This window comes from Anabrus simplex, chromosome 1 (genome assembly GCF_040414725.1).
Source record: "Anabrus simplex isolate iqAnaSimp1 chromosome 1, ASM4041472v1, whole genome shotgun sequence".
NCBI classification, from domain to species: Eukaryota; Metazoa; Arthropoda; class Insecta; order Orthoptera; family Tettigoniidae; genus Anabrus; species Anabrus simplex.
In genome coordinates, this window is record NC_090265.1 from 551,314,194 (window position 1) to 551,334,014 (window position 19,821).

The following is a 19,821-nucleotide window of genomic DNA, read 5'->3' on the forward strand; positions in this document are numbered from 1 at the left end:
GAGAAAATCTGTGAAAATGCTCTATAAAGGTAAAGGAGATGTTGGGCACCTCAACAATTATAGAGGAATCGCCCTAGAATGTTCACTTCTTAAAATAATGATTGGACTTATAACTACCGGACTCTCATCTTTAGAGGACGATTTTCTTCCAGAAAAACAATTTGACTTCAGACGGGGTAGGTTCACTCTTCAGGCTATCCAGTGTCAACAGGAAAATATAGAGACAGCCCCATCAAGGCCCAAGGGAAAACTACATGCCATCTTCATTTATTTCACGAAAGCATTTGATACTATCAATAGAAATAGAATCAGAGAGAAATTGGAAACTTCAGTTGGTGATCAGAATTTTCTACACAGGATCATTCGGAATATTCTAAATGACAATTTTATTGAAATCAATTACTGTCTTTCTCACTCGTAACATATAAGACAATATTGGAGTCCTGGAGGGCGACCCTTTGAGTCCCCTTTTATTCATAATAGCCACAGCAGATGTTATTCAGTCCATGTACTTGTAAAATCCAGATAAGCTGCAAATGTAGATCAACGCGGATGATATGGTGTTAACATCAACGTCACAGGAAATGCTTCAAACATCCTTCGATCAACTGACAGACTGGGTGGAAAGAAATAAACTCCTCCTAAACAAGGGAAAGACTGTGTCGATGTCCTTTAGAAGAGGTGGAAAGCAAGTAGTCTTTCTATACAAGTCGCGTCAGATATCTACTGTGATCAAGTTGAAATACCTACACATAACATTCCAAAGCCAGGGCATTTACCCTACACGTGGACAAGGTAAATGCAGCAATACAATCAATGAATGACATAAAGCAGCTCGGCAAATTAGCCCTCGAAACAGCTATTAAGCTGTTCAATATCAAGGTATCACCAGTCGTTACATATGCTCTAGAAAATATTTTGACATACCTCACAAAGAAACAATTATTACATATTGAAAGTCTAAAATCAACTTTTCTAAAAAAATGCCCTTCGTTTGTCAAAATTCACGCCATCCCATCTTGTATAGATACTAGCCAGGGAGTTATACTACATAGAGGAACTACGGTTTAAGCTGCTATTTCCAGCCACTTCCAGCTACATTAATGCCCTATAAGATTTATCGGCAAAGAGAGCGGAAATCTGGGACTACTACTTCTTTACCACTGATGCAATATTCTCGCAAGACTGGAAACGAGCAAATTACGAGATGCGGCACACTGTGACTAGATTCGCAGTGCATGGTTTCCACCGTAAGTTATGCAGATCGTTTCATCAACCTCACTCAGACTGTGTACGCTTTCATTGCAGGGAGCCATGTGGTAGATCACATGCCATTTCCTGTAGACAGAGACATGAATCACTGACAAAGTTTTGTTTAACAGAATTGTAAGACTTCATATGTATTTATATGACCATTAGCTGCAATTCAACTTTCATTCATAACCCATTCACGCTAATAATAAACAACCTTTTGACACAAAACGAAGTAAAAAATTCATGATAGCAAAACAACTTCAGATCCTATTAAACAATGCAACGGAGTATTACAGGCTGATCCCATCAGCCTGCTTCTATTCAATATCACCATAGCAAACATTACGAAAATAATTTATAACTCAACCAAATTGTACTTTCTGAACTCGATAGCTGCAGTCGCTTAAGTGCGGTCAGTATCCAGTAACAAGTAACTAATCTCATTTTGTTCGGTATTGAAGATACAGCAAGTAAAATTCTTTCTCGAATAAAATTACTGTGTCCACCTATTCAATACAATTATGTATCCACCTATTCAATACTGGACACAGTAATTTTATTCAAGAAAGAATTTTATTTACAGTATCCAATATTCGGGAGATAGTGGTTTCGAGCCCCACTGTCGGCAGCCCTGAAGATGGTTTTCTGTGGTTTCCCATTTTCACAACAGGCAAATGCCGGGGCTGTACCTTAATTAAGGCCAGCACTGCCTCCTTCCAATTCCTAGGCCATTCCTGTCCCGTCATCGCCATAAGACCTATCTATGTCAGTGAGACGTAAAGCAAATAGAAAAAAAAAAAAATTGTACTTATATGCTGATGACCTAGTCATATGTTCTAACAACAAAGACGATTTTCAAGCAACTATTGTCAGCCTTGAAAAATATGCTGAAGACAACAAACTTAAAATTAACTTGGACAAAACAGTGCAAATTTTTTCAGAAAGGGAGGAAGAGTACGAGTGGGTGATGGCATAACATCAACGAGCTAGAATAACATAGAGGAGCTGTATGCCTGACATCAGCGCTCCCTGCGGAAGCAAGTTGATAAGGGGCAGCCATTTTAACGGTTGTCGAAACAAAGCGAATTGGCGCGAGAACATAATGTTGAGGTGACAAGGAGACTCCGCATGCCAATTTAATTTCCTAAGTTTTCGTAAGTTTTAAGAAGTGAAAAGATAGATTCTTGCTTCCAAGAATACCAGCCGTATGCTCAGCGTAACAAATGATCAACGGCGATTACTGGCAAATGCCGTTCCCACCCTATTTAATTTTCATTCACATTTACAAAGACAATGGAGCGCCCACCACAAAGGAAAGGTAACCAAGAAAAGTCATCTATTTCGGTCAAGCGTTCACCAAGCATGGCAAATACAGTATTTTACTGCTATTTGTGAAATTTATGCAGCCTTTATTTCCTTCAGGCTAGCAACCCGTCGGAAGGACATTTGATTGCTTTCAAGTCTTGCAAGAAGTAAAATGCAAGACCGTAACGGGTCACATGGCCCAATACTTGGAAGGAAGATGATGATGATGATGATGCAGCCTTTATTGTAGATGTCAGTTGCATTGGTAATTAAAACTAGGCTACACTTCGTAATGGACAACTTCCCAGTATGATATGGTAATGGGAAAAACACGATATGCTCCTAATATTATAAATAATTACATTAAACAATTATAGTGGTACAGTACTTGTGGGCTACCTCTATAGTGTAGTGGTTAGCGTGAATAGATGCCACCCCCGAAAGCCCAGATTCGATTCCCGGCTCTACCACGAAATGCTTTAAGCTTTCGGCAACGATCTTTAATTCTCCCCCCAGTGATTATAAAATGCGTATTTTCTACACTTCTCGCCATTCCAGGGCCATGACCCCTTGCTTGTGTGACCATAGAAAACATGGCGGACGTCCGTTCTATTAGCTTCACCCAGGCAGCGCTTCCGCCTCTCTCTGTTATTCTAGCTCGTTGCATAACATACAAAGGAGAGGAGCTGAGGATAGCGAGCTGCTTTAAATACCTCGGCATCACACTTCAGCTAACGTCGACGACATTTAAGATCCATTTTAAGGATAAGGACATCGGCAGCCATTAGGAGTATTTATGACATACATGACCCTACAAAACTGTCTTCAACCACAGTGATATTCCTCTTCAAAGCAAAGCAAGGAATAAACTTTGCACATTTGTGCACTATTCTGTTAATAAAATAAAATGAAAAGATGCATAGGCCTAATCCAGTAAGTGAGAAGAGAATGATGAGACCAAAATTGACCAGAAGAGGAGAAGTCTTGATTGGTCGTGGTTATGGCTGTTTTAAAAGGAAGTGCAACTGGGCAACCTTCCTCTATTGCCAACTATTCAGAAAGGAAAAATGGAAGCGGTCCAAACCTTTGAAAAATGAAGGTATTGGCAAAAGAAAGGGAAGGACCACAAAGTGCATGCGAAATGAAAGACTCCCTATGCCTCGAGAACCTAATATAATAGGGGTCAGAAAAGACCCAGAGTTAACCCAGGGATGTCAGATAGGAAGTTGAAAGCGAGGAGCCTAACACAAGTCAAGTGGAAGCAATGCCAGACTCAACTAACGAAACAATGAGATGGTTGTCAACCAACGCCTTCAAGTTGAGAGACCCTGGTACCGCTTATATAACCTCTTATGACGAGCAGGGATATAGCATGGATGCAATCTACTGCCCCCATCCACAGCGGATAATACTGATTGGATACTTCTTGAGACACCCAGGACTTGTTCAGTTAGTTTTGGAGGATAGTGTGGGGAAAGTGGGGTCGAAATATTACTTTTTAAAAAATGTATTGGATTAAAAGTAAGATGCAATACCAGTAGTCATGTAGAAATGAACGGGTTAACCTGAATCAAAACAATCTAACGACTTATAACTTAAACAACAACAACTTATGGCAAACTTATTTCTCACTCCCTTCATCCTTACTTGTGTAACTGAACTACTGTGAGGGAACTGTCATTCACAATTCTTATTGTGTGTCACAATTTTTAACGGAATGAAAGAATGAGATATATCAATATGGTGTTGGCTAAATGTATTTCGGTATCACTAGAACTATGGAACAACTTCCAGGCGTCTCAGATAGTCAAACATTTTACCATTGAAAATAAAGTTACCAGGTACTATCATGTGATGATGTGTTATAATCCAACGACGAAGTGTACACAATACATTCGTCTAATTTAAGATATTCTATGGCTTTGAAGTGCGTCAATTAAAACAGGTACAGAGTGGAAGAATGTTACTAATACTGCAACAACGCAAAAATAATTTCAAACGTATTTTGTCTCTACTGTCAAGCAACCAATAATTCAAAAATGAATGTATATAAATCGTTCAAAGCTACACGACAATGACCGAAATAAACAGAAGATTAACCCAACAATTGTTACCTATTGAAATGTATAACCCTAAACAATACATACGTCCTACCTTCAGGCAAAAGTGAAGAGTCGCTTTGAGAAACTGGAACCAAGAGGGCGCTTCCCGTGAAATTTTCAAATGGAAACCCACTTCCGGCCGCTGTGAGAAGTGGATTTTGTATTTTCCTCAGAGAATCACTTTTATTTTTGTCAGACATTGCACATTTGGCTACTGACGTCGTGTTCATTCAATGTAGCCAACATAGTTACGTCTGAACAGAATACAGGACAACGAGCACGTTGAAACAGGGAGTAAAGAATATAAACATCAGGTAAGCCAACCTGAAGTGAACAAGCAATTAATGCTAATAAGGGCCCCAAAGCAGAGCCATCTACAGTAAAATGTAGACGGCTCTGCCCAAAGGCTCTGAACTTTGGAGCGTGGGTTGGCGACCATGGAGCCCTTACCTGAGTCCTGCCGTTGCTTCCACTTACTTGTGCCAGACTCTTCACTTTCATCTATCCTATCCGACCTCCCTTGGTCAACTCATATTCTTTTCCGATCCCGACGTTATTAGAGCACTCGAGGCCTAGGGAGACTTTCATTTTCACGCGCTTCGTGGCCGATGTCTTCCTTTATCATTATTTTTCGAAGTGTCGGTTCCCTTCCATTTTATCTCTCTGATTAGTAGTATTATATAGAGGATAGTTCCCCAGTTGTACTTCCTCTTGAAACAATAATCACCACCACCACCACCCAAGGTCAGTCAAAGGAGGTCAAAGCACAAATGTTACTTAAGGAACCGCCAAGAGCGTAACCAAAGGCAAGTGTATTCTGATTTAGAGGATTTAGGAAAAAATAATAATAAACGGACAACTGTGTTTCATGTAGAATTTAACTGGGCATCTACTGTTCATGTATGCATGACTCGTAAATGACATGACCACATGCAGAGTTATTTCAATAGGAAAATAATTAATATAACATGTATTGCATTTCTTGAGAAACCACAGTCAGCAGAAGTGCTCATGTATACTCTCCTACTTCTATTCTGTACAAATTGGTCTTATTGAGTTTCTTACTAATATCATTTGTCAAAATACGTAATAATCATTCAGTCTTTGTTGAGCTGAGCTAGTGAGCAGACGTGCGTGGTAACGGTGCGGAAGTGCAGGAAAAGCAATATGGGCGTAACAGTGCAGCAGTATAGGAGTGTGATAGGGCGATGGCACAACCGGGTCAAGTGGATCAAGACGGACTGTAAATCAGGATTTAATAAAGATAGGACTGAGAGAACTGTTGATGGCGGCAGCTATAGTGGCTACTCTATTAGTCATCGGAAGCGTCGAGATGAACCCAGGCCCATTGACATGGGAGGACATTGAGAAAATCAAGGAAGTTGTTCGCGATGCTTCTCAGGCTGACCAGACCAAAGAAATGTTCGAAGCACAGTTCCAACAAATCAACGATATGAAGGACAGCATAACCAAAGATCTAACAGAAATAAAGGCGAAGATAAGAGAAGACAAGGAAGAAAGAGCTATAATAAATCAGAGGATACAGGAGCTAGAAGAACAAGTACAGGTACTTCAATGGCGAGATAGCAGAAGAACGGAGGAGGAGAAGAGAAGAAATATTATTATTTACGGACTGGACGAAACGGAAGGAGAATCTAAGATGGAATTGATGAGCTCAGTCCTTAAGCTAATGAGAGAGAAATTAGGCATTGAGTGTACCGAAAGGGAGATAGATGATGTGTATAGGATGGGAAAGAATAGAGGAAGAAGACCCGTTAGAATTAAGTTTGTTTCCTCATTAATGGCAAGCCGAATTTTGAATAGTGCGAGGAACTTGAAGGGCAGCAGAATTTGGATAAAAAGGGATATGGACAGAAACAGCCTCCAAGAGCAAAGAGTTCTACAATTCCATTTACGACAAGCAAGAAAATCGAATCTACGAGCATTTATAAGAGGAAACCGCTTGCATGTGATGGGAGATACCTGGGCGAGAACGTGGACGGTCAGTGATCTGGGTGACATGTTTAAGGAACGAAGTAAGCAGTTTGGGTCATCAGCGGAAGTGCATGGTGAAGGAGTGATGACACAAGAGATTCCAGAGTATACGTGCGATGCTCGGGTTGATAACCCCGGGCAGGTGATTCAACAGCCTACGTCAGATCTTCCAGCGGAGTTAAATAACAGTGGGAGGAACGACGAGGAGAGCCGGATGTCAACAGCGGCGCCGCGTGGAGGAGCTGAGGATACTTCCAGGCGTAGGTCAGTGAGTCTAAAAGACTTTTTTCAGAAGAAGGGGATGGGTTCAGGTAGTAGATTAAAACTCACAGAAGAACTGTCTGAGAAGGACGTTATTTGCTCTCCGGAGGGAAGTATAATGGAAGTGGAAAGATCTAGAATAACTAGAAGTAAGTCAGGAAGTTTAGAACATAGAAGTAAAAAATAACTAGAGTTAAAGGTATCATGTGTTAACATTGAAGGAGTATGGAGCAAAATAGGTAACGAGGACTTTAAAGAGCTACTGGAAGAAATGGACATCCTTGGGCTTGTAGAAACTTGGGCTGATTACAAGAAAAACTTAAAGATAGAAGGGTGTATCGTATGGAGTCAATATGGATCAAGGAGATCCAATAGAGGAAGGATATCGGGAGGAATTTCAGTGGTTATCAAAAACAACTTAAAAGATAGAATACAGCTGTTAGAATCTGAGTTTAAGGAATTAATCTGGATAAGAATATTAGATAGGGTCAATTGGAGGAATGAAATATATATAGCTTTTATATATAATCCACCTTTGAGCTCCCCATTTGCGCAGAATGATTTTTTTGAGGATTTAGCGACAGAAATTAGACGAATGAGAAGTACGTATGATCAGGCAAGCATTATTATTATAGGCGATCTTAACGCGAGGATAGGGGACAAGAAACCAGTTTATAGTCAACTTGAAGACGGGGTATTACTAGTTAATAGAAATAGCCAGGATAAAGAATGTAACAGAAATGGAGAAAAACTACTAGAGTTATGCGCGGTAGAGGAGCTTTATATATTGAATGGGTGGTGGTTTGGAGATGAGAGTGGAAAACTAACCTATATAGTAGAAAATGGGGGCAGTACAATTGACCTAGTTGTATGCTGTAGGGATAGTTTGCAAATTATCAAAGAGATAAGCATTAAGGATTGGGCAGAGGCAAATCATATGCCAGTATCTATAAAATTAATTATTCAAGAGATAGGAGCGCAAGAGATCGTTTACGATAGCGTACAGGAGAGGAAAATAGCTAGGTATCGTTGGAGAGAAGAATTAGGAAATGAATTCAGAGAGTACTTCAATGGAGAAAATTTTGAGATTTGGAAAATAGGTATTGTAAAATTGATAGAAGAGAATAGAGTGGAGGAAGCCCTAACCAGGATAGAAAATTTAATAGGAATGGCAGGAAAAGGTATGAGGCAAAATCTAAGTAAAACGCAGATAAGAGGTGGATGGTATAATACAGAATGTGTAAAGAAAAAGTCACAAGTTATGAAGGCACTTAGGAGATACAGGGTGGATGGTGGTCAAGTAGCTAGAAACGAATTTTGAAAAAAAAGGAAAGAATACAGAGAATTGTTAAGAAAGACGAAGTTGGAATGGCAACAAAAGATGGCTGCAGACATAAATAAAAAGTGTAAGGACAATGACAGTAGGAAAGTATGGGATAAAATAAATCAAATAACCAAGAAGAAGTCAGGCTCTGGGGGGACCAATATAAGTTATAATACATGGGTCCAGTATTTCGAGAAATTATTAAATAAAGAAGACAAATGGAGAGCTCAGCATGAGGGGATTACTGTTTCGAGGGGTTTGAGTGTCACTCTGCCTGAATTAGATGAGGCTATTTCGACTCATGAAATAAGGAACCTGTTACAAGGAGCCAAAAAGGGAAAATCAGGAGCTATTTCAGGTATCACATATGAATTTTGGAAAGAGGTGGGAGAACGAAGCGGCATGTTGGAAATTTTGACAAAGATATTCAATAAGATATTCGAGAAAGGGATATTTCCAAAAGCTTGGAAAGAGGGGATTATATGCCCTATATACAAAAAAATAAGGGGATAGATTAAATCCAGGAAACTATAGGGGAATAACCTTATTAGATACATTGGGGAAAGTATATACGGGTATACTAGCAAATAGACTAAGGAACTGGGCAGAGAGACATTCAATCCTCTCGAGATTTCAAAGTGGCTTCAGAAGAGGGAGAACAACACCAGATAATGTTTTTATTGTGAGAACTCTTATTGACAAATATGTAAAGAAAAAATGTGGAAAACTCAATATTACATCAATAGATTTAGAAAAAGCATTCGATACTGTGAACAGGGGGGCAGTCGTTACTAGATTGAGACAAGTAGGAGTGTCATGTAAAATGATAAGGGCTATAGAAAAGATATATGCTGAAGTAAAGTGTACTGTGAGAGTCAAAGAAGGAGTAGTAGTAGGAGATATTATTTCTAAAATGGGTTTGAAACAGGGATGTAAATTGTCACCGATTTTATTTTTATTGTTCATTAACGATATACTAGAATTTGAAGTTGAGGAAAGATTAGCACTGCCGTGTTTAGAAAATCAAGATATTCCTGGTCTTGTCTTTGCTGACGACATACTCCTGTTCACATTAACGCCAGTTGCAATGCAAAAAAGTATTGATGGTATCGAGAAGTACTGTAAAGAGTGAAATATGAAAATTAACGCACAGAAAACTAGAGTAATAGTGTGCAAAAACGGGAACAAATTAGTAAAAAAGGAAAAATGGTATCTTGAAGGAGTAAATCTGGAAGTAGTTAATAAGTTAGAATATTTAGGAATTATCATATCAGGAAATGGAAATTGGTCTGAACACGTCAAGAGAGCAAAACTGATTGGTACAGCTGCCCTAGCTAGTATAAGAATATTAGATAACAGGATGCCTAATATTGATTTTAGGGTACAAAGAAATGTATACAACGCTGTGATTAAATCTAAAATGATATACGGTTCAGAAGTATGGGGCACAGAAAAGGAAATAGTAATGCTCGATTCAGTCACTAGTAGATTTATTAAAATAATTACAGGCTTACAAATGTGTACAGCGAATAGTGGAGTAAGATTAATGTGTACTGACATTAATATAAAAGTGGATATAATTAAGAGATTAATAAAATATTGGTTTAGGTTAAAAAGGGGAGGAGGGGGAGAAATTCTAGATATAGCTTACCGACACCAAATGAGGTATCAGGATGGGTACTGGGCGGGCAACTTAAAGAAAATACTAGAAGGAATTGGGATGGGGAACTATTGGGACAACGATTTAGAAGAAAGAAACGTCTGTGGGAGAGTGGCACAGAGGGTAGCAGATATAGAAATACAAAGGCTAAGAGCTGAGGGTAATAATAGGAGAACTCTGGAGGAATTCATGAATATATACCCAGGTATGAAAATAATACATGATAAATTAACCAAAAGAGAATACAGGGGAATGATATGGTGGTTGATGGGAGTTTATAAAAATAAGGCATTTACAGAAGTTGCAAATACATGTTTATTGTGTGAAAAGGAGTTAGGAAATGCACATTTCTTGAGACAGTGTGAAAGTACAAGAGCATTACGGGTTAAATACTTGGAAGCGGAAGAGATAAATAAAATGGAAAGAGAATCTGAGTACTATACTCTTGTCAAATTAATAAACAGGGAATGGAGAAGGCCAGGGAAACTATCAAAACTATTCACAATTATAAAAAGCTTGTGGGAGAAAAAAACGAAATTAGTGCATGAGGGAAGGGGCACATGCTGCTGAAAAAAAAATGAAACAGCGAAATTAGCACGAGTACACATGGTTGAAAGGATATTATGGGACACTTAAGCTACACATACAGGAATGCATGCTAGTATTTCAGGATGAACCAAGTCTCGGCTCTCCTACTTCGGACGACCGAAGTTGGAAGAGGGAGACTCCAAATCGACCAGTTACCCGTACACTGAATAAGAAGTTTAAAATCATTATAGTCAGTAGAAGAAAACATACGGAAAGTAGTTATCTCTGAAGTATCATCTCTGTATGGGTTAATAATAACGAAGTTTTGTAATCATGTATGTACATAAAACAACTTTGATTCACAGATATAGAACATTATAGAGTTTAACTCACTAATAACTAAGGGCGACAATAATTATAAGTTTAGTATTATTTTCGTTTTTCATATCTGTTCAGTTTTATTCCCTTGTTCCTTAGGTATTGTATATTTCTAATTAGTAGATTCAATTCATTGATATGTAAGCCGTACCGTATTACTTCTAATGAGGTTGTTTGTTGTTTGTCTGCCTGTTTTATTTTCTTTGGTTGTTAGTTAGTTTGTTTTGGCTACCTTCTAATGACATTGTTGGTTGTTTGTCTGCCCGTTTTATTTTATTTTATTTTGGTTTTATTTTAGTTTGGTTTTGTTAGTTTGTTTGCTTTGGCTGCTGACGTACAGTAGAGTTGGAAGAGGCGGGGATAGGCCTGACCTATCTCAAGCTAAAGTGTTGATTCGGTACGTCTGCACATGTAAAGTAGAGTAAAGTAGTGAATAGTGTTAGGTTAGAGGAATTAAGTTGTCAATGAGACAGTGAAAGATGAGCCGAGTTATGGAATCCGTCTCGGCAGTGAAATATAGGTGTGACAGCCTACATGTAGAGCTAGGCAATCCGCACACATGTGGGTTGTTACAGGAAGGAGTGGTGAGGAAATAACATTGACAGCTTAAAGGGTCTATGAGGTATCGGTTTCCGAGCCTCATGAGACATGTCTGGTTGTGACATCCCAGGGAAGGGTGGTAGCAGTTCCTCACCAGGGGTGATGTCGCGGCCAGACAGATTTAGGATAGATTTAGTATATATTCATGTAGTAAAGTAGTGAGTTCAGTTAGGTGGTGTGTTGCATGTGGAGCTGGCGATCCGCCCATGTGCAGGATGCTACAAAGTAGATTTAGAAGTAGTTAAGTAGTATATTTATGTAGTTAAGTAGTTAGTTTAGTTAGGTGGTGTGTTGCATGTGGAGCTGGCGATCCGCCCATGTGCAAGATGCTACAAAGTAGATTTAGAAGTAGTTAAGTAGTAAGTAGTTAGTGTCTAGCTATAGTCTGTGAGTGTTTATTTTATTGAAACATTGTAACTGGGCGAAAGCCTGTTATGTTCAGTTCAATGAATTCATTCATTCACGTAATAATCATTGACAGAAACGATACCTCGGTTATACATGAATTATCCCTTTCAGACATGAAAGAAAACTGGCAGTGTAAATTTTTGTTTGTACGACAAAAACTGACTAAAATGCTCTTAAATACATATATTTTTAGTTTATTCTACAAAATAAAAATTAACATCTGAAAAAAGCACCCGCACAATTGTGAGTGTCAGGACTTAATTCACTACTTACAAAAAATAAAAATTACCTCAATGCATGTGAATACACATATTTACATGATCAAATGTTCTATTTTACTGTGGGGAATAATTTAAAACAATTAAATCTTCGTTCAAACACAAGTAAATGTTACATTTTCTACACTGAGGAAGAGTTTTGCTTCTACTGCCCTATTGGCAGCAGCAACTTGTCGTCAGACCTGAAAGAAATCCGGAGGTGTCAACAGGTCAAAAATTTACTAAAAATGCTCTCAAATACATGTTTTTACAGTTTATTTTACAAAATAAGAACTATCGGGTGAAAAGCAGAACCCACACAATTGTGCGTGTCAGGACTTCATTCACTACTTGCAAAAATTAAAAATTAAAACATTTCAACTCGGTACATGTGAATATGCACATGTACATGATCAAAAATTCTATTTTACAGTGTGGAACGATTTTAAACAATTAGAATCGTATACATTACATTTCTCATGTAGAGTAAGAGTTTTGCTTTCACAGTCCTTTTTGTGACAGCACCCAACACTCCTGCATGCATTGCCTGTAAGGAAACCTAGCCCGCACATATGTGCGTATCAACATTCAAAACCTCATGGTATTACGTACGATGTTGTAAGTTCACAATTTACGTTTGCTACACAATTTACACACTTAATTGATTATATTCTGATATTCAGTAAAGCTTCTAGATTAATATGAATGCAATAAATAAATACTTACTTTAGGCATTATTGCTTCCCGCCACATTGCTAATGAACTGTAGTTTTAAACTCTTCTTCCTGCCCCCTGGTGGTCAAGTACTAAATAAAAACAGCTGAAGTACATGCTACGTGTCCCGCACAAGCACTGCAGTCCGGTCTAGCGCCAAGAAAACGTCAAATAAGCTCAGATATAAATAAAATACGAACCCGCACAATTGTGCACACACGGTCTGAAAGGGATATTGACCTTAAAGTTCATAAAGACAATTGTAGTTAATTACCTTCAGCATTTCTTTTATTAAGAAAGTAGCTAGCGGTACAGTGTTTCTAGGTTACTTCAGCATGTTGACAAACACCTGAATGCCTCTTGATTTGAGTGCATTAAATTATATTCGCTACCAGCAGTATGCATTAGTTTTTGCCGGTTTTTGTGGTAAAGAATGCCAGAAAATCTGCTTGTCTTTTGCGGCAATACATTCGTCGAGCCATTTTCCAACTTCCTCCAAATTGCTGAAATGCTGCTCTGTGAGCGCGTGCCCCATTGATGTGAACAGGTGATAGTCAGATGGCCCCAGGTCGGGGCAGTATGGCGGGTGAGGAAGGATGTCCCATCCAAGCGATTTCAAGGTGTTTTTCACTGGTTTTGCTGTGTGAGACGGCGCATTGTCGTATAACAAGATCACTTTGCCATGTCTTCTGGCAGACGCAAAGCATGGTTTTCTGGCCGAAACGATTTGGCCCTGGTGTTGAAGGACGGGCTTCGCCAGGTGACAGCCACGATTTTCTCCGCTTCGGGTTTTCAAAATAAATCCCTTTTTCAACCGTCACAATTCGGAACAGAAATGATTTTCTTTCGTGGTGTTGAAGCAGCATTTCACAAGTGACTTTGTGATTTTCCATTTGCAGTTCATTCAAATCGTGCGGGACCCATTTACCGAGTTTATTGATCTTCCCCATTGCTCGTAAAAGTCTGCTGATTGTTTCTTGTGTCACGTTTAATGTTTAAAGTGATGATGATGATGATGATGATGATGATGATGATGATGATGATGCCAATTGTGCCAATTGCTATTGCGTTTGAGTTGGGTCTTCGCACTTTTGTGGTCTACCAGAGCGCACACTTTCACATCAAAATCAGCACGTTTAAATTGTCGAGACCATATCTCACATGTTCTAATCAATGAAGCGTGTTCATCATATGTTTCTACCAGCAAACGATGAATTTTCACAGCATTTTACTTTTGATTAAATAAGAAAAGCAATGAGTACCGCAGATGTTCTTTTTCAGGCACAAACGTCGGCATGTTGCCGTACGATACAACACAGATGCTAGTATTTGGCGGACTCAACTTGTGTGTGTTGGTAGGTTAATGTCAGACGAACAAACTGATGTATATGTCGAATTCATACCCTGCGTACTGTTCACTGACGCCATCTCGGAGTGAAACCGGAAGGGACTTGTGCATACACCAGGTAACTGTTGTTATCCATTCATCTGGTAAATTATTTCAGTTCTGAGGCAAAAATACACTTCACATATACAACAATGATGTTCCTAGCCATTCTAACTACATTCATGCTCATAAATTAAGGATAATTGCATATTGTGGTGCCACACAACGTGGCACTACACAAAACTGGCGCTAATAGCATAGGCATATAGTGAACACAAATGAAACATATCTGTCAGTCCAACGTAATGGTAATAAGTTGAGAAAACCGTCCCAAAACACATGTGCTACAAAACGCCACTGTTTCCTGCGCATGTACCCCGACATCAATATGGAATATGATCACCATGCACACGTACACATCCAGCACAACGGGTTGGCATACTCTGGATCAGGTAGTCGAGCAGCTGCTGGGGTATAGCCTCCTATTCTTGCACCAGTGCCTGTCGGAGCTCCTGAAGTGTCCAAGGGGTTTGAAGACGTGCAGCGATACGTCTACCGAGAGAATCCCAGACGTGCTCGATGGGGTTTAGGTCTGGAGAACAGGCAGGCCACTCCATTCGCCGGATATCTTCTGTTTCACGGTACTCCTCCACGATGGCAGCTCGGTGGGGCCGTGCGTTATCATCCATCAGGAGGAAGGTGGGACCCACTGCACCCCTGAAAAGGCGGACATACTGGTGCAAAATTACGTCTCGATACACCTGAGGTGTTACAGTTCCTCTGTCAAAGACATACATGGGTGTACGTGCACCAATCGTAATCCCAACCCACACCATCAAACCACTACTTCCATACTTCCATACAGGTCCCTTTCAAGGACAACGAGGTTGGTATCTGGTCCCTGGTTCACGCCAGATGAGAACCCAGCGAGAATCACTGTTCAGACCAGTGGTTTAGTTGGACCGGAACGCCGTTCCGGAAAATATTTTGCCGCTTAAGGAATGACGTAACATTTTTACATTCAGTAAGAACATCTTATAATCTATACATAGCGCTGAAACGTCATGGGTGTACAATGAGATCCACGCTGAAAAGAGAAATAGGCTGCTGGTTGCAAGATCAAGCGGACTTATTTTCATAAGCAGCGTTGGACCCCTGTGCATATATTTAACCCACAATCATATGTCAAGTCATGGCTACGAAAGGGGAAACGTTCAGCTGATGAAAATACTTGTCGGAAACATTAGGCCGCTGAATTTGACACCTAATACGAGTCCATTTGAAAATAGAATTAATAAAGTGAGTTCCTGTAAATATTTTGTTCCAACTACATCACTGGTTCAGACTATACCTGGACTCGTCCGCGAACATAACCTGGGACCACTGTTCCAATGACCATGTACTGTGTTCTTGACACCAGGCTTTACGGGCTCTCCTGTGAACAGGGGTCAGTGGAATGCACCTTGCAGGACTCCGGGCGAATAAACCATGTCTGCTCAGTCGTCTGTAGACTGTGTATCTGGAGACAAGTGTTCCAGTGGCTGTGGCAAGGTCCCGAGCAAGGCTACCTGCAGTACTCCGTGGCCGTCTGCGGGCACTGATGGTGAGATATCGGTCTTCTTGTGGTGTTGTACACTGCGCACGTCCCGTACTGTAGCGCCTGGACACGTTTCCTGCCTGTTGGAATCGTTGCCATAATCTTGAGATAACACTTTGTGGAACACGGAGGGCCCGTGCTACGACCTCCTGTGTTTGACCAGCCTCCAGTCACCATATTATTCTACTCCACATAACGTCATCAATATGTGTTCGTTGAGCCATTTGCACCACACAGTCACCATTAGCAAGTCTGAAAACATCTGCACACTTACTCGGTGAACTCTGACGCCGACGGTATTACATGCACCAACACACCTTTGCGTATTTTGACTGCTGCCAGCGCCACCGTGCGACGACCGCAGGTCAAATGCACCACATGGTTAAAACCGCAAACTGCCCACTATAGCGTTGTTTCACCATGTATCAGCATTATCCTTAATTTCTGAGCATGAGTGTAGTTTATGGATAACCTATGCAGGTAAATAGCACGAAATGCTGCTGCTGGTGGTGGTGGTGGCGGCGGTGATTATTGTGTAAAGAGCACGTACAAATCGGAGGGAAAAATTGATGGGATCTGATAATTAGAAAAAAGGAAATTATCGGCCAAAAGAAGACAAAGGCCATGAAGTTCGTGAAAATGAAAGAACTCCCTAGGCTTCGACTGCTCTAATACCGTCGGCGTCAGAGTTCACCAAGAGATCGGATAGGAGAGATGAAAATGAGGAGTCTGGTACAAGTAAGTGGAAGCAAAGCCAGAACAAAGCTAAGGGTCCTGTGGCCGCCAACCCGCGCTCCCAAGTAGAGTCCCTGCGGCCGCTTTTAGCTGCCTCTTACGGCAGACAAGGGATACCGTGGGTGTATTCTACCGCCGTCACAAAAGCCGACATCTGTGTTATGTTTATGTCAACATCATGTGAAAATCGGTGATCATAATTTGTAGGGCTACAGTCTTCAGTTGGCTTTCGGCAAAAACAAGTCATCATTATCAAGAGAAGGAGAAGTAGACTGAGCAAATGGCTGTGTGGTTTGAATCACGTAGCTATCAACTTGTATTCGAGAGATAGTGGGTTTGAATTCCATTGTTGGCAGCACTGAAGTTTCTCCGTGGTTTCTACATTGTTCACACCAGGCAAATTAATTACGGTCGCGGTTTTTTTATTTCCAATCCTATCCCTTTCCTACCCCATCGTCGCCATAAGAGGTATCTGTGTCAGTGCGACGTAAAGCAGATTGTAAAAGAAGAATAATACGCATTATGTTTTATTGGGCTACACTTATCATCCGAATCACATGTCTCACTTTTATAGGAGTGATATAACACTTGCGGCAGGTAACTTCGAACCTGGTTGTATAGGCTTTCATAATATTTACCACCTGTGGGTGGGGGTGGTAGAATAAAATGCACTCTATCCCCTGCCTGTCGTAAGAGTTGACTAAACGGGACCTCAGAGTCCCTTAACTTGGAAGCGTAGGTGGTCGACTACGGGACCCCTAACTGAGTCCTAGCTTTTTTACAGCCTACTTGTGCCAGGCTCGTTACTTTAATTTTCACTGAACGACTTCCCTTTTGTAGTTAACTCGAAAAAGAAAACACAAATAATATTAATATACAACTCCTGCTACAATTGTTGCTTCTTGATGTTTGGAAAATTTACAATAACATTTTTAAAGACTTGAATGGATTAGAAATATTTCTGGGATGGAATTCCACTTGAGTGTTCCTGTTCATTTACCCACTTCTGTTTAAACTGCGATTCATCGAAATTATATCAAGAGAAAAAATCGTTCATGTAAATATAGGATTATTTAGGATAACTTCATCGTAATAACTTACTAATCTCGAACAAGACTGAATTATACGTGGGTTGCCATTTGTCACGCCTTTTAATTTTATACCGTACCCACTGAGCTCACCATTGCTTATCACTGCAAAGAGAAACACTCTAATCCCTACACATGACTTATTCCGTTAATTTGGTCTAGCGCAGTACACCATTTTCCTTAAAAATTCAAATATATTTCACATTATCACACCGGGCTCACCCACGCTATGACGATCCTTAAGACCCAATATTGCCGTCATCGCAAAAGGTTATGGTAGCGTGTCCAGACCGTCTAATGGGGCTTATGGTTCAAATCTGTAGCTAGCTTCAGGTAGTTTTAGTCTCCCATTTTAGATAGCGCTGGAGGTCATTCATAACGTGTAGATAGTTATATACAGGTTCTGTAAGCATGAAATGAGCGATGTTAATAATTAAAGGTAGTTTGTCTCGAAGTGAAGTATTTCAAGTATTTCAAGTCTAACCTCAATCAGTGGGCCCTTCTAACAAATTAATTAGTAATATAACGTCAAATATTGTGGAGATAATATTGCTGGATTGCATCGAATTCGACTTTACCCAATCGATTAACCTTGTTCGAACCAAGACCAAATAAAATATCTCAGACCTTAACCGACCTATCGAAACTGTCCATAATGGCGGCAGCTGGAGTGCTAGCATGCGTTTGTCTTGATTTGTGTAAGCCGTGTTGTTACCAAATATTTACGAAAATTTGAATATTATTAATCGTACATTATATTTATTTTTAGTCTTAAGAAGGTTATAGTTACTCTTTCAGTGCCGTAATAAGTTCTTTGTTCTTAAAGAGCTGATTTATTCTAACAATATCGCTGGTGATTAGGTTAATGTTGATTCTCGTGTTCTTCTCTGAAAGTATTTTTCTTCATTTTTAGTTTCGTATGCAATATGTTTATAGTTTAATGTTCTGTGTGCCTGGATGTAAGTAAGAGCTTCAGTGTTCCCGTTTCCAGAAGACCTAGTATTACGGCAAAATTGGGTTAAGAGCATTCGTAAGGAAAACTTCGATCCGAATCATAGGACTAATAATGTTGTGTACATTAATCATTTTATCATTTTTGAAATCAAATGTATTGCCAGGGAAGATATTATTTACCCATAGAAGGTGGTGATCCCATTCGAGTGCCGCGCAAACTTCCGAGGTTAAAACTAATGATGCCTATCATAGCATTTGCCCTATCAGCCAACGTACCTTACTACAGAGAAAATTAAATCAGTCCCAGAAAGATCCGGAAAATGATGACCAAGATTTATGATTTAGAGACTAAATTAATCTTAAACGGTGGTGCAACAAAGATATAATTAATTTTCAACGTTTTACATTGAACATGCGTAAACTAAAACCTAACCCCATTTCCCGCGAGTGAACGTGAGGATTACGTTTTTTATATAAAATACAATTTTGCCATCAATTCTGGTGAGTTTTAAGTTGACGAGTGTTTTAGATGGTCATGTGTATCATACAAATATCGCTTGTATCTACTTAACAATACAGGTGGATTCTGGGGGATTGAAATTTTATTGGAGAAATTTGTTTGCGTGTTTTACATAATGGGCTGTGGTTAATGGTAGTGTTACATAGTATTTCATGTAAGGTTAATAATGTTCTTTGTTGACATTTATATATCTTATTTGCTGACCGGAGATTCATATGTGAAATATTTTTATACTCTGTGCCTCTTTCAACCTGACGTTGATACAATTATTTTTCTCCTGAAATTACATTTAGACTTACAATACGCGATAACGTTACTTTTGGTGTTTAATTATTCATATTTTGAGTTAGTGAGTTGCATTTCATTAGTTTGACTTGTGATATATTTCTTTAGGTGACTCGAAATAAACATGCATAACCTTCCCCTCAACCTTTCAAATCGCACACCGATGTCCGCCATGTTTCTTCTGGATTACGGTCTGATGTAATTGTAGTTGGTCTTGTTCCAACCAAGACCGACTCCAATCCTCAAACCTTAATGCTACTCTCGATCGTTCAAAGATGGCGAATCGAGTAGCCGGAATTGTTGGAATGTTGGTTTGTTTTGGTTTGTTGTTATCGTATGTAGTCGGTGTAATTTTATGAAAGTTAACGATAAATGTTAGTTTCTTTGTAGAATATAAGTGTGCGAGTGTATTTATATGAGCCAGTGGACACATAGGATCTGTAATTATACGCAGTAATGTGAGAATGTG

General features: G+C 39.6%; 1 protein-coding gene across 1 annotated transcript in view; it reads right to left on the reverse strand.

Annotated features, from left to right (window-relative positions):
• The window catches only part of PAPLA1 (Phosphatidic Acid Phospholipase A1), a 298,948-nt gene extending 294,081 nt beyond the window's left edge, over positions 1-4,867 (reverse strand). The window contains exon 1 of the mRNA XM_067135540.2: positions 4,714-4,867. Within this exon, the coding sequence (XP_066991641.2) occupies positions 4,714-4,861 (148 nt within the window). The 5' untranslated portion in view covers positions 4,862-4,867. The remainder of the gene's footprint in view (positions 1-4,713) is intronic.
• Between the last annotated feature and the right edge of the window lie 14,954 nt (positions 4,868-19,821).